General features: G+C 45.9%; 1 protein-coding gene and 1 long non-coding RNA gene across 3 annotated transcripts; one reads left to right on the forward strand and one right to left on the reverse strand.

The window, feature by feature from the left end:
• Positions 1–1,446: 1,446 nt before the first annotated feature.
• LOC115599561 lies at positions 1,447–1,770 on the reverse strand. The gene is made up of 3 exons (XR_003988495.1): positions 1,706–1,770; positions 1,562–1,617; positions 1,447–1,490 (listed from the first exon to the last, which is right to left on the reverse strand). It is a non-coding gene; the product is annotated as an uncharacterized LOC115599561 (long non-coding RNA).
• Positions 1,771–6,388: 4,618 nt separating this feature from the next.
• Positions 6,389–14,224, forward strand: POLB (DNA polymerase beta). 2 transcript variants are annotated; one of them, XM_030463991.1, is made up of 15 exons: positions 6,389–6,512; positions 6,592–6,649; positions 6,740–6,806; positions 7,153–7,227; positions 7,700–7,758; positions 8,798–8,847; positions 9,267–9,318; positions 9,604–9,658; positions 9,747–9,819; positions 10,297–10,367; positions 10,667–10,753; positions 11,881–11,945; positions 12,475–12,614; positions 13,208–13,314; positions 14,113–14,224. In XM_030463991.1, the coding sequence occupies exons 1-14, from the start codon at positions 6,452–6,454 to the stop codon at positions 13,300–13,302; spliced, it is 1,008 nt and encodes a 335-aa protein (XP_030319851.1). In that variant the 5' UTR covers positions 6,389–6,451; the 3' UTR covers positions 13,303–13,314; positions 14,113–14,224. The 2 variants fall into 2 exon arrangements, with proteins under 2 accessions (XP_030319851.1, XP_030319852.1); XM_030463992.1 differs by lacking the exon at positions 14,113–14,224 and having other exon boundaries at positions 13,158–13,243.
• Positions 14,225–14,857: the final 633 nt, after the last annotated feature.

The raw sequence follows: 14,857 nt of genomic DNA on the forward strand, positions 1-14,857 counted from the left end.
GTGTCTGGGGAGCCCTGGTTGGTCTGAGAACCTGGAGAACCCTTCCCAGCAGCTGGGAAATCCTACATGCTGCATCCTCCTGTAGGTGAGGACCCCAGAAAGGGTTCAGCTTTTCGTGTATCCTGTTGCTGCTAATCCGAAGGACTTGTGCTTTTTTTAACATGGAAATGTCTGGGTTTATGCCCCCTAATGACTGAAACCAGGGCCTGGCTGGGGCCCAAGTCACAGATCATGGGGCTGCCTCAACTATTTGCCCTAGACATCTTACTGGTGGTTACCTAAAATATCTGCCTGGACAATTCAGCATTTTGGCTGCTTTTGCATTCTCTCATGGTTTCAAAAAGATGTCTCAGGATGGGGAGGGTAAGCTGCTGCTTTCACAAGCCTTTTTCCTCCTATCTCCCAGTAGATCTCCCAGTAAACCAAATGTGCTGTCTCAGGATGAGTTAATAGACTCAAGTTTTTTCCAAACCTCATTCAAGATTTATTTTTGGCTGCAAAATCAGGGTTTACTTCTTGATTACTCATGGGGGGCAGTGGCTAGCTGCTAGTGGAAGGGAGCCACACCATAGACTCCTACTTTGGCTCTATCTTGAATATATTTGACCCATTGCATGATAGGAATTATGGCAGGCAGAGCTGCTTTATGTCCTATTGTGAGTTCTTCTAGCTCTAGCACAGTCCCAAAACATGCAAATAACTCTCAAAGTGGAGTTGTTTTCTGCTTCTGGTAACTTTCTCCCCTGGGGTCCAAGTTCTGTGTAACCCGTTTACAGATATGTTTGAGACCTCTTCTCCTTATTTGTGAGGATTGTAATCCAAAACCTTTTGTAAAGCCTCTTCTGTTAATTCCAAATCAGCCTGCTGTTCACTTCTGCAAACTCAGACTTCTCCCTTGTTACCTTACATAACCGGGACTAGATTGGTCCCACGGGTCAGATGAGATTCTCCAAAAACCAAACAGTGCGATAGGTGCCAAGAACTGAACACCCCAATACACACTGAAAACAAGCTGATAAAAAAACCACTCACTGGCAGTCGGGCATATTTTTAGCAAAAAACTACAAATGAGTCCCAGAAGTGTGCCATTTTGTTACCTGAAGTTTGCCATCTTTTTAACCTTTCTGAGGGATGGTGTTTTTGGATCTATGTCCAGCAAAACACCACTCAGTCTGACAGGCATGTTCCTCTTCATCACCTGCAATCAGAAAAAAAGGAAAATCAGAAACAGTGTCAGCAATAAGGTGCACTTCAGCCATCAACAACCACTTATACTATACCCACCACCTCAAAAGAGCCCCACACTGTTCCACTCACCTCCATGATACCAGAGCTGAATGCTGTGGCCACCCCTGCTTTGGGCATCTAAAAGACCAAGAGAAAGAGTTACTGTTCTGCTGATCAGTAGGCACCAGCTCCATGAACCCACTCTCTACCACCCCAGCTCACCTTCAGTGCTCATCCGGTTCCAAAGGTGGCACACACAACACCTGAAAAATAAGGGAAACATTTAACAGAGTTGATGTTAATATGTGGCTGACCCAGCCCACAGACATCTCACCTTCTCCAACTGTTCCTCAAGACATGGCTTTGTCACTCCAGCACTGTGTGTGACACCTGCAAAAGTCAAAGCAAAAGGCACACGCTGAGTTATTGCCCCCAACAACAACCAGGCCACTGTGATGTCCATCTCCTGCTCCTTTACCTCAGCCTCTCACCCATCTGCCTGCCATCTTTTTGGGGTGCCAAAATGAGGTTAGGAGGGCACCTGAAAAAAAAACCAAACAACAAGGGATGCTCATGACCAACCAATAATACAACACCTGAGAAGTAACTGCCCCTCCAGCCCACCAGCCTTCGCTCACCTTGTCACAGCCACCTCCAGCACCCGTATCCCGCTTTGCTCACTGCTTCCACCTTCAAAATGACAAGAAACCATAATGTGGTCAGGGAGGCACCTTCCTACCAACACCTCACCCTGACCAACCTTCAGATTGCAGCCTCCTCCTCCTCTGTTTCTTCCTAGTCATTGACACGTGGGATCTGAAAAACAGGATTACCCAAGTCACCAGAATGCTGCTCGGGCCCAAGTCGGTCACTTTACGGCGCTTCCCATGGCCCCCGAACCTACACAGCAGGCAGGGCAGCTCCAAGCCAAACACACCCACAGACTGACCCAAGACACAGCCACGTGAGTCACAAGACTTGGCCTCAAGATAAAACTCGCAGCAAGAAGAGGGACTCTGGAATCCAAGACTTTTGGGCAATAAGACCAACAACGATGCCTCTGCAAAGTGAGGGAATGAAGCGACGGATGCCCGAGAAGCCGCCTTCAAGACCTGAGGATGCAAGGATGTGGGGAATGAGTCCCCCTCAGGGAAACTGGATGGACAGAGATCAGATGACAATGCAATTGAAAATGACATTGCAGAAGACAACCATCAAGAAACTTCCAAGTCAAGAGACCGATCTGCAATTCAGACTCGTCATGCGGAACAAGACGCTGCTGATCAGGAGAGACTTTCCAGGGATGATGCCCAAGATGCAGGACTTGCTCTGTGAGGACACACAGAGGACCATCAAGGCCTGAGGAAGCTCTAAGACAACAAAGACAGACAACACAAAACACACAACTCCACACAGCAAGGCTGGAGCTGCCCTGCCCAGGCTGGAATCAGACTGGAAAGTAACCTGTTCCCTTCACCCACTCAAGGGGGGCTGCTCCCAGACAGCCCTCTCTCCTACACTAACCACCCCCTGCAATTCCCAACCTTGACTCCTCTGCTCAGACCTTCCCCACCCACCCCTGGGCTCTCAACTTATCTTGCAGAGGACTGGCACTCCAAAGTCATGGTTAGCTAGGAAAAAAAACAAGAGCAGCTCGGGATAATCCTCAGCTTGCTAGGTTCCCCTTCACCACCTGCATTTAGAAAAATAAAAATAAAATTAAAAAAAAAAAATCACACCACATAACCAAAACAAGCCAAAAAACCACACACACACAAACAACACCTACCAGAATATCCAGCAACAAGTCCAACATCAGCCAGCCCCATTCTCTTCCCAGTGACCCAGCTTTGCAGAGAAGCCCTGCGAGGTCCCACTCACCCACACTTCCCAGAGTTGGATGCAGTCGGTGTTGTCATTCAGGGCAACAAAAAGGCATAAAACTATCGTTGTGCTTGAGAGAAGACACCAGGTCCATGAGCCCTGCACTACCACCTCACCTCCAGTGCTCATTCAATTCCTGAAACTCGCTAGCATCGTGCCAGGGAGGGACAGGCTCCCATCAACCACCCAAGGGGGAAGGCTTCTGGACAGCCCGCTTCCTTACAGTGACTTTAAAACCCAACCCTGCAATTCCAAACCTTGACCCCTCTACACAGACCCTCCCCAACCATTGTCCCTTTCACTTACCTTTCAAACAGCTGGGGCTCTGAAACACTGGACAGAAAAGTAACCCGCATCAGCTGATGGGAATCTTCCCAAAACCACCAAGTTCCTCCTCGTCATCTGCAATAACAAACGGCAGTGCCCCCAGAAATAGGACGTCAGCTAAATACCAACCTCTTCCACAAGCTCCTCATAATCCCTGTCTTGCCCTGCTTACCTTCTCCTGCCACACACATTATGGCCACCATCACTTCTGGCACCTGAAATACCAGGAGACACAAAACTCCTGTTCTGCTTGTGAGATCGAGCCTCCTCGTTACCATCCTGTCTCACCTTCAGCGCTCTTCTGGCTCCAAAGGTGGCACACGCAGTGCCTGCAAAAACAAAGGGAAAAACACTTAACCAAGTCGAAGTAAAATCTCTGGATGAGCCAGCCCGCAGCCATCCCACCTTCTCCGACCGCTCCTCAACGCATGGCTTTGTGTGGCACCTGCAAAAGTCAAAGAAAAAGCACATGCCAAGATACTGCCTCAAACAACAGGCAGCTCACTGTGATGTCCACCTCCCACTCCGTCCTTTACCTTGGCCCCTCGCCCATCTGCCTGCCAGCCTCGCGGGGTGCCAAAAGGAGGCTTGGAGGGCACCCAGAAAACAAAAAGCAGGGGATGCCAATGCCTTCCACAGCAATACAACACCTGAGAAATAACTGCTCCTGCAGCCCACCAACCTTCACTCTATGGAATGCTGCTCAACACATGCACAATTCCACTGAGACTCTGCCAAGGGCCCTTGACCCTACAGTGTGAGCAGGGCAGCTCCAAACCAAACTCTCAATGCTGAGGCCAACCCAATAGACAACACTGCAAACCACAAGACTTGACCTCAAGAGGAAACACTCAGGAAGATGAATGATTCCAGGATCCAAGACAGCTGGGCTTGAAGACATACATGGATACAAGAGTGACACATGGAGGCTCCATTGTGGCCCCAAGAGTGTCAAAGGATACTGCTTTTTACAAGAAGCTGTTTTCTAAGCTTAGTTGACAGGTAAATGAGAAGCCTGGATTCAAGACCTAAGGATAGAGGGAACAAGTCCCAGTCTAGGAAAATCCACAATTAGAGACACTGACGTAGTTAGGAAGAACATGTCAGAAGACAACCTTTGAGAAAACTACCATACACAAGACTGTTCCACGTTGTGAATCTGTTATGCAAGACAACACATCACTGAACGCGCTGATAAGGTGTTTCAGAGCCTAGGGATGGTGCCCAAGGTGCAAGACTCACCCTGTGAGCACAACGAGGACACCAAGGCCATAGAAAGCTCTAAGACAACAAAGACAAACAGCAGAAACTACACACAACCACACACAGAGGCTGGAGCTGCCCTGCCCATCTTTGCATGGTGTTGGAATCTAACCTGGTCCCTTCACCTGACCAAAGGGGGCTGCTCTTGTACAGCCCTCTCACCTACACTGCCTCCCAACCCCCTCCCTGCCATTCTCAACTTTCCCCCTCCCTGCCCAGCCCTTCCCCACACCTGGTTCCAGAGGGATGGGCAACTGAAGCCATGGTCAACAAGGAAAGCCACATCAGTGGGCTGGGATGTTCCTGTAGCTACAGGGTTCCTCTTCATCATGTGCCATGAAAAAATTCCAACCAACCAGTTGGTACCACCAGCAAGTCTCCTATCAGCAAACACTGACCTCTTTCAGAATGCTGAACTCCCCCAAAGAGCCCCTTGGTGTTCCACTTACCCTCATTCCAGAGTTGAACACTGCAGACAACCCCTGAACTGCCAACCCTCCCCCTCCCATGCGGGGCACTCTGAAAGCAGGAAAATGTTCATTAGGCTCCTCAGAAATCCCAGCAGAGCTGGAGACAAGGCTCAGAGCCTGAACAGATCCAGAAAAGTAAAGAAAAGGAAAGAGAAAAGGAGAATGAGAAAGTGAAAAACCAGAAGGGGTGGGAAAGAAGGGCAAGGCCATACCCCCAGGGAGAGGAATAGAAGGACAGGGCCACAGTGACAAGAAGGGGGCAGGGAACCAAGCCACAACCAGTGCTGCCAATGAGCATCTCACCAGCCACTGCCAACCTCTTCAGCACCCAGCTCCTCAGATCCCCCATGGTGTTCTGCTCATCTGCTCATTCCAGAATCAGATGCAGTGGCCCTGATTTCTTGAGCCACATAAGATACCAGCAAGACACAAAATTCCTGTTGTGTTTGTCAGAAGTCACCTGTCCCCTGACCTTCTTGGCTACCATCCCAGCTCACCCCAAAAGCCCATCCAATCCCAACAGGGCCTGCGCAGCCCCTACAAACACAACTGGAAAGTGCTGCACTGAGTTGCCACCAGTTACTTTCCCTTGGCAGCAACTTGGCCCCATCTGCACAGCCCACTCGTGGGCACGGAGCTTCCCTGCCTTAGAGCAGAGCCCTGCTCGGGGGGGTGGAACCACACATGGGAGGGGGGCACCCACCAAGGGTAAAGCTAAAAACAGGGGGTAGGGGCCAGAGGAGGCAGAGCTGCGCAGAAGGGTGCACAGCCCAGAGAAAGAGCGTGGGTCCGAGACAGGTTGGGGTGCAGCCACCAGCCCTGCACCATCACCCCGAGGAGGCGGGGACCTCCCAGTCCAGCACCGCTGCGGACCTGTCTGACTCTCGAGGGGTGAAGGGCTTAGCGCCCTGCTTTTTCACTCCATTAATCTGTCCTTAGCGCTTCTCATGGCAACAGCTTCACTGGAGTTCCACAGTTCAGGGTGGCCCGAGGTCTACACAGCTCAGCTATTTAATATGACGTTCTGCCAAACGTGCGGGGCCAGCACAGCGTACACAGGCCCCCAGGTAAAGAAGTCAGTTTATCTTCACTAATCTATTAAACGATACGATAAGAACTGACGAAACGACCAACAACACCGGGAAGCGGTACCGCAGCCCCGGTGCGGTCCTGCGCACGCACACTGACTGCTGCGGGACACGCTCTGTGACGTCACGGCCGGAAGCACCTCCTCGCGCACGGCGTCCCCCGGTTCGGCGGCGGCCGGTCCGGTACCGGCCATGAGCAAGCGGAAAGCGCCCCAGGAGAGCCCCAACCAGGGCATCACCGACTTCCTCACCGGTACGGGCGGGCGGGCGGCGGGGCGGCCGCGCTCCCTCCCTGCCCCCGCCGCTCGATCTCACCGCCGTTCTCCCCGCAGAGCTGGCCAACTACGAACGCAACGTTAACCGGGCCATCCACAAGTACAACGCCTACAGGTACCGCCTCTCCCCCACCCCTGCCGCTGACCCGACCCGACCCGGGGCCGTGCCGGACGGGCTGGCGTTCTGACAGGCGCTGTTCCGCAGGAAAGCGGCCTCGGTCATCGCTCGCTACCCGAGCAAGATCCAGAGCGGGGCTGAAGCCAAGAAGCTGGTAGGTGGCTGGTGCTGGCCCGGCGGCTGCAGCGGTCTCTGTTGTGTTGCGGGGGTTTCCCCTTTGCTCCCTTACTGCCGAGCTGCATGCGGTGAATTTCAGCAAGAAGAATTCGAGCCAGTTCCAAAGCTGGTGCTTTTGGGGGCACCTTTAATGTAGCCCTTGAATTGCTGTTTCTGCTGCTTGTATTGTGCTCTCTGATGTTGCCTTATGGTTAGGTATTTTATCACGGGCTCTGTGGCTTAGTCCTGCTTTCTTCACTCAGTTCTGGGGAGCTTTCGTTTCTCTGTAGGTACAAGGGCTTTAAGTGATCTTGAATTTAACTTGTCTTCCCCACAACATTTAGGATGGAGTAGGTGCTAAAATAGCTGAGAAGATAGATGAGTTTTTGTCTACTGGAAAACTACGCAAATTGGAAAAGGTAGGTTTCTTTCCTTTGTGCTATATTTCTCAATAAATGCTTTTCTTTACATCTTGTGAAGTAGCTTGCTTGCTTTGTGCAATTTGTTGCCCCTGGAGAGAGCAATGTCAAGCTTAAGAATGGTGGACGTGGAGTCTATGGTGAGTAGAAAGCACAGAATGAGAAGCTAAACCAGGGCCATGAAACTGGAAATATTTTATGTTCTGTAATCAGAGTGTGAGTGTCTTTTGTGAGAAGTGGAATTCTGACTGGGGAGGCTCCAGAGTTCTGTGGTTTAACTGTGTTCTTTGTGGGTAGTTAAGGCAGTTTTCAGGCTTGGTACATTATTGTGATGCACAGGACAACCCTTGGTGCTGTTTGGCACTGATGGATTGTGAGTCTCCAAAGCAGAGTCTCACTAAGCTATTATCTTCTCAAGATTTGATTATTGCAAAATGGAGTAAAGAAGGGTTTGGTTTTTGGTGTTTTTCAGATTCGACAAGATGATACAAGTGCATCTATCAATTTCCTCACACGAGTTACTGGCATTGGGTAAAGATTTTTTGTTTCCTTTGCTTGTTTTTTCCTACTTCTGTTTATTTGATGGAGTTATGAACAGATTTTGTGTGGTTGCAAATAATGAACAGAATGAGTTTGAGCTGATGTTGTAGTGCCCACTCAGACATTATAGTTGTGATGACACAGTTGGATGAGAAGAAAGAATACACAGTTGTCAATTAAAAAAAAAAAAAGTAAATATAGTGGGATTTAAGAATGTTCTTGAGAAACTGGAATGAGATGCAGAAGGAGAAGCTTGGATGCTGTCCTGTCTCAGGACAGTGAGAGTTGCCTGTCCTGATCTGGAATCCAGCAAGAGGTACAGGGAAGAACAAGAAAGGAAGTAAAATCAAGATCTGGCAGTTCTGTTGTAACATAAGAGTTTTATTGTGGACATGGATTCATGATTTTTCAGGGTGGTAGAGCTGTAGTCACGGGATTCCAGAGTAGTTGGAGAGCAGTTCCCCAGGGAAGAACTGTGCTTCCAGGCTGCTGGTTCTCAGTGGTTTTGGATATTGGGCTGGTATCTGGGTACAGCAATATTCGAATGCCTTTCCTACAGCTGAAGTATTCTTTCTCCACAGAGTCACACAGATTAATCTAATGACAAACTGTTAAAGGGGAAAAAGGTTCAGTCACTAGTTTGAGTGTTGTGCTTAAGGCAAACTCCAGGCACCCTGGAGCTAGGACTGTTTTGCAAACTAATGCATCAAGGTGGTTCAGAGACTCATTGTGGTTAAAGTTGTTCTTAACATGCATCCATCGTTGTCTAAAGAAATGTTGCCTGTTGGATGAGATTTGTTTATTTTTTACAATTATACATTACTGCATCAGTGCTAAAAAATTCACAGACTAAGCCTGGGGTAGCCACCTACTGACTGAAATGCCTGTGCTGGTAAGAGGAAAGCTGTAAGAAGCTACTTAAGTCTTGGCCTCGAAGAACCTAGGCAGTTACATATTGAGTTCTAATGTCCTGTTCAGTGTTGTAAGATCCCTGCTGTTCCTGATGGTAAATTGCCTTCTCTCTTTGCAGTCCTGCTGCTGCTCGGAAATTTGTCGAGGAAGGAATTAAGACCTTGGAAGGTAAGTGTAACTTTCTGTCCTCAGTTCACCCTCCAATAATGTCTTTTTTTCTGTCAACCTGCCTGTTCCCAAGTAGTTCTGTGCCAGCAGGCATGCTCTAGGTTCTGGGGAAGGTGTGTAAGTTACTGGATAGGCTGGAGGCATTACAGACATATCCAAAGGAAAGTATTTGGAGATTACTTTGTAAATAATGAGTCTTTTGGCTTAGAGGTGAATGCTCTTTTGCAGTCTTTGTCAGGAACACTCTATGTACTCGTTCTGGTGGTTGAGGAGCCAATTTAAATCTCTTACTTTGTGTCTGAGGTCGCCGTTTTCTTGTTGCTTGTTCTTTGTGTGCATCATCTTTTGCATTGATGGAAAATTCCTTTAAGATTTTTAGTCCTCAAGTAACTTTTTAAAATTTTTCTTTATTCTTACAGATCTAAGAAAAAATGAGCACAAGCTGACCCATCACCAACGGATTGGGCTGAAGTAAGTTTTCTTGGGTGCAAGTGCTTGGCTTTTCTAATGACTTCTTCAGGTTCCAGCATGTTTTGTAAGGTTACCCAGACCAACTAAGGTTCTGTTCTCTTTCTCCCCAGTCAAGCAATTGTGAGTTTTTACTACTGCTTGGCAATTTGTTTGGTGAGAATGGGGAGTTTTTTGTGCTGTGACAGTAGTATAAGTTGTATTCTTTGTTCTAATACACATTTAACTAACAAAATTAAGATGCTACCCTTGCTACTCTTTTAGTTTCTTCTATTTTTATACATGCAGATACTTTGAAGATTTTGAGAAAAGAATCCCAAGGGAAGAAATGCTGCAAATGCAGGTAAGAATGACTTTAATGAGGATTTGAGGCACGGATGGCCAGTGAATGACTGACACCTCTAAACAACACTTTTATTTTTTTTACGTAGGAAATTGTGCTGAAAGAGATAAAGAAGCTGGACCCAAACTATATTGCTACAGTCTGTGGCAGTTTTAGACGAGGTTGGTACTCTGATCTTATGTCTATTTCAGCCTAGTAAGAAAAACTCATTACTATATATGTTTTCCTTTCATTACTATATATGTTCTTCTAGAGAAGCAGTCTAAGCTGGAACCTTGCTTATTCCTGTTAGTGTTTTCTTGGCTGCTTAGTTCAGTGATGAAACATCCACATAAATTCTTGATTCTTCACCCTGCCCCCATCAAAGAGTAGCATATTGTAACATGTGAATTGCTTGCTTTAGTTTTATGTTAAAGATATTTGCACTTCATCATAGAACACAGCAAGAAATTCATGGGTGTTTTCTGAAGTTTTTGAAGAACAAGGTTCTCTTAGTTAGTTTTTTCACAAATATCTTGAATAGTGACTGGCTATTTTCTACCACTAAAAACATTTCTAGGAAGAGGTTAGATGAATGTTCATCAACATTAGCATATTTTGCCATGTGTAGAGACATGTTTTCTTTGGTTCTTTCCCAGGTGCAGAGTCAAGTGGTGATATGGATGTTCTCCTAACCCACCCAAGTTTCACATCTGAATCACCCAAGCAGGTGTGTTTCTGTGCTGCTGTGGGTCAGTACTGTGCATTACTTCTACGAGAGTTTAAATTGAGAAAATATGTAGTCTCAGACTTGTGATGCAACTTACTGCATATTTCATTTACTATAGTAGTAAACTCTTATCTTGGACCACCCTGTTTATTTTGAGGAGTGATAACAGTTTCTCAGGTCTGTGTATTAAGTCATGTTTTTCTTGCAGAACTACTCAGTATGTTTACTCCTATCCTTTTTTTCTGTTATTTTGTTATTTTTTGAAATAATCTTTTCTTCTGTGTTGTCTCTATTGCTAGCCAAAACTTCTGCGTCAAGTTGTTGAACAACTGGAAAAAGTCCACTTTGTCACAGATATGCTGTCCAAAGGTGACACCAAATTCATGGTAAGGTTTTAATTCCTCCCTTTTCCACCCGTAAACACCTTATGCAGTTAACTGCTAGTGGATCTCTCAGGGCAAGGTTTCTGTATTTGAATATATACAGGTATTTATGTCATTCTGAGCTCCACTGACATAATCTTCATCATAAAGTGCCAAAATGTGTCTCTGTTTTGTTTGATGTTTCCCCAGACTGTCAGCACAACCTCACTTCAGGTGCACTAGTGACCACTTCTGTAACTGTCCTCAAGGTTTTGGAAATACTGTATTTGATCTTGGGCCTTATGTCTGCCTTGTTCTGTCTGATATGTAAAGTACTTCTGTCTCATTTGTTGTTTTTTAGTTTTCTTGCAGACCAGATTTAATGGATAAGCTGCTAGACTCAAGATACAGTAGAGATTATGTGTGATGAACAAGTACTGTAATGAATTACAGGAATAGTCATTTTTTTAGGTCCCTTGCTTAGGGCAAAACATTTTTTCCCTTAAAGGTGTGGATTGGGAGTTACTTTGTTTCACTGAGTTTTCTTTATAGGCCTCTGATCTCACAGCCTGGTTATAAGTTAATTGTAACAGACAGGTGTAGAACAATACAGAGTGCAAATGAGGGCTAATTAGTTTCTGTTGATCACTCCTACTGGTTTTATGGAATTCCTTATGGAATTCCTTTGGAAGCTCAGAGGAGTGGTCCTGCAGGGCGTTCACCCAAAGGTCCATGACTTACAAATCTCTATACAAGAACCAAGGTACTGTTATACTCAGCTAGGCATAAGTACTTAAATATTTAATACTAGGGTTAAAGATACTTGCTTTCTCAAGATGGAAGTTGTCCTGAAAAGCCTGATAAGAATTAACGCAAAGGAATAGGAAATGAGAAGTCCTGTGATCCTTCCTACTGTAGCAGAAACTCAAGAAGCAGTTATATGCTACTTTGAATGTGGTTCTCTTAGCAGTAAAAAATAGTGGTTCACAGTACTGTGGCATGCAGCTGTTGTAGTTAAATACTTAATCAGGCCAATGAGAATTTAACTTTGTAATGACTGAGGTTTGTTTTGAGGTTGCTCAGGGGTGGGTAGGTGAAGACTGATCTCAAATCTGTTTATTTTCATTTTTGATTTCTTGCATTTCTTACAGGGTGTGTGTCAGCTACCAAACAAAGAAGATGGGACAGCCTATCCACACAGGAGGATCGATATCCGGTACACAACCCCAAACCCCTGCATGAACTGTCTGCTACATAGGAGGCATTTGCATCAAATTCTGCATTCAGATCTCTACTTCCATGCTCAGAACATGCATTAACTAGGTTTCTAATTCTTCTGCAGTATAGAAGCCACTGTACAGGGCCAGTACGTGCAGCAGGTTATAAGCAAGAATGTTGTATTTTGAATCATGGCTTTGTGTATGATTTCAGAATTACAGCCTACTTTATCACAGTGCTTTGGCATTAGTTCTTGACATGAGTGTAAGCACTGTAACAGCATGGACACTGAACATCAGTAACTCCTGGGTTGGAGTAGAGGAGCTTAACCTTTTTTTTATATTCAGTTAATTTCATTTTGCATCTGACTTGTGGGAAAATCAAATACACAGAGTTCCAGGTTGTGTGCACGTAGATACGAAGTAAACTGGGAACAGTGTCTGAATGGCTGAATTCCAAATGGTTTGGAACTTTTTTGTTACATATTTATTCTAATTATGTACTTTTTCTTCCACTTTTTTTTCTAGGCTTATCCCCAAAGATCAGTATTACTGTGGTGTACTCTATTTCACAGGAAGTGATATATTCAATAAGAACATGAGAGCTCATGCCCTGGAAATGGGCTTCACAATCAATGAGTATACAATCCGTCCCTTGGGTGTCACTGGTCAGTGGCCTTTGCACACAGAATTCTTTCTAGTTACATGCTTTGTGTGACTGATGTCTCTTACAGCCCCAACCAGGACAGTGTCTTACATTGCTTTTTCAGTGTACTTCTGATAAATACTGTAGTTCATGAAATTTGTCAGTGTCCTTTCTGGTTCTGGACACCTCTGTAACAGAAGAGGCACAGTAGGAGCACCACTGGGGCACAAAGTTACCTCTTTGGAACACCCAATCTGCTTACATGAAGATTATTTATTTTCAGTGTCGTGCAGATAGGTGGTTTCTCAGTATTTTAACAAGAAATGCTCTTCAGTTTCATTTTGGAGTGGGGCTGACTGCATAAAGATATGCATGAGTATATTTAACTGCATAACCATGTGGACCTAAAGTTAATCCATTACCTTATTTTCTCTGACACTAATGAGAACCAGTATCTAAACACTGTAGAAAAAGTTGGGAGGGTGGGGGAGAGGTGGTGTTTGAGGTTTTTTGAGTCTGTTTATGGCAGTTTTGTCTTAAACTTGCAATGCATTTGGCATTTCAGGATTGCACAGGCCTTCCACCTTTCAAACAGCATCTGTAATTTACTTGTAGGAGTTGCTGGCGAGCCACTGCCAGTGGAATGTGAAGAAGATATCTTTGATTATATCCAGTGGAAATACCGAGAGCCAAAGGATCGGAGCGAGTAACTGCTTGTCTAGGTTTGTACCCTAGAGAGATGTTTCCATCTGAACATACAGAGTCCATACTCTTTGGATGTTGTGACAAAAACTGCACACTGCTGATGTTTAAAGCAAGTCCGTGGCACTGACACAGAATGTGCAGTGAAGATTAAATCTCTCTCTCTGATAAAAACTGTTTAACTCTATGGGCTGTGATACTTTGGTGTAGGAGTCAAGACCCCTTAAAGAATGCATATTTCATAAAGGCAAAATGTTCCATCTTACTTCTGACTCGTGTTCTTTCTGCCTTTATTGGGCAGAGTTTGCATCTGTTTTGCCAGGCTGCTTAACCTGACTTGAATCCTACAGCAAAGATGGATGTAACACTGTTTCTTCTTTAGATCTGGCTTAAGCCTACAGAACAACTACATTTTTACTTGCTCTTATATAATTAGTGCTGGTCAGTCTTTGTAATGATGATTAAAGATTGATAATCTTGCTTATCCCCTTATTTTCCTCTATTTTTCCTATTGTGGATTTAATTATTTTCAGGGAATGTTCACCAACCCAATGCATGCAGTGCTATGTAACACGAGTAGAAATTAACTTGTGATACTTCATAGTAAAAATATACAGAGCTGGTGTATTCTGTGTTTTCTTCAAAAATTGGTGTGAATAAACAAAGTGAGAATTCTGCCATGAATGTGTAACCCTGTGCATTTTTTTTAGCTGTAATTTTAAGAGCATCAAAAAAACAGGAACATGAGCTTACAGTGCTTTCAGATGGTTCCTACATAGCACACAGCATGACATTGATGCATTCTCCATCCTCAACAGGTACACTGCTCAGAAGACTACTTCTTCTTGGGACTTGAAGCACAGTTTGCTGGCCTTGCATTCTCTCTTGGTAATTCTCAATAAATTCTTCTAGATGGAAGAAAAATAGCTTGTTCAGAGTGTGTGCTTGTCTTTCTTGAACTACATTAGTATATGATGTGTTCTTATTTTTCCTCCTGTCCTCCAGCCCTGGTTAGCTGGCTGGCCCCTCTTCTGGGCTGCTCTGAGTTACTTCATTCTCTTTTCCTCCTCCTGCAGAGCTGGACTGCAAGAGGCCTGGTAGTGTGGAAAGCAGCAGCTACAAACCTTGTGCTCACCATAGGGAATCTGTGTAACTGGGCACGCACAATAGTAATATTTGCACATACATTACTTTATGTGTAATGTACGCAGGCTGGCAGTTGGGGTTTGTCACCGATGGTGGCTTCACTGTTCTGTCAGTGTTTGCTTTGGTCCCGGCTGTCACTTCTCGGTGTGCCTGTCTCATTCCCCTGCCTCAGGGCTACAGGTCTGAGCAGTTCGGGGCAGTCCTGGGAGCGAGCTGCTGCCTGCGGTAGATGAGGGGCTCGGGAGGAGCGGCAGCAGCCGCTGGAGGCTGTGCCAGGCCGGGTGCTGGGGAGCTGCCCTGCCTGGGCCCGGGGCGGTCCGGATCAGGTCCGGCCATTGGCATCTTTCTGCCCGCGGAAGGGTCACAGCTGTCCGCTCCGAGGCTCTCTCCGGGGTTGCCTCCGGACGCTTCGCCGCC

Source organism: Calypte anna, chromosome 22, assembly GCF_003957555.1.
Source record: "Calypte anna isolate BGI_N300 chromosome 22, bCalAnn1_v1.p, whole genome shotgun sequence".
In the NCBI taxonomy this organism is placed as follows: domain Eukaryota; kingdom Metazoa; phylum Chordata; class Aves; order Apodiformes; family Trochilidae; genus Calypte; species Calypte anna.

Excerpts from the sequence above, each read along its gene's own strand:
- POLB (XM_030463991.1), top strand. The coding sequence starts at position 6,452 with ATGAGCAAGCGGAAAGCGCCCCAGGAGAGCCCCAACCAGGGCATCACC. Across the intron at positions 6,513-6,591 it reads CATCACCGACTTCCTCACCG|AGCTGGCCAACTACGAACGC; the intron begins GTACGGGCGGGC and ends TTCTCCCCGCAG. Across the intron at positions 7,228-7,699 it reads AACTACGCAAATTGGAAAAG|ATTCGACAAGATGATACAAG; the intron begins GTAGGTTTCTTT and ends GGTGTTTTTCAG.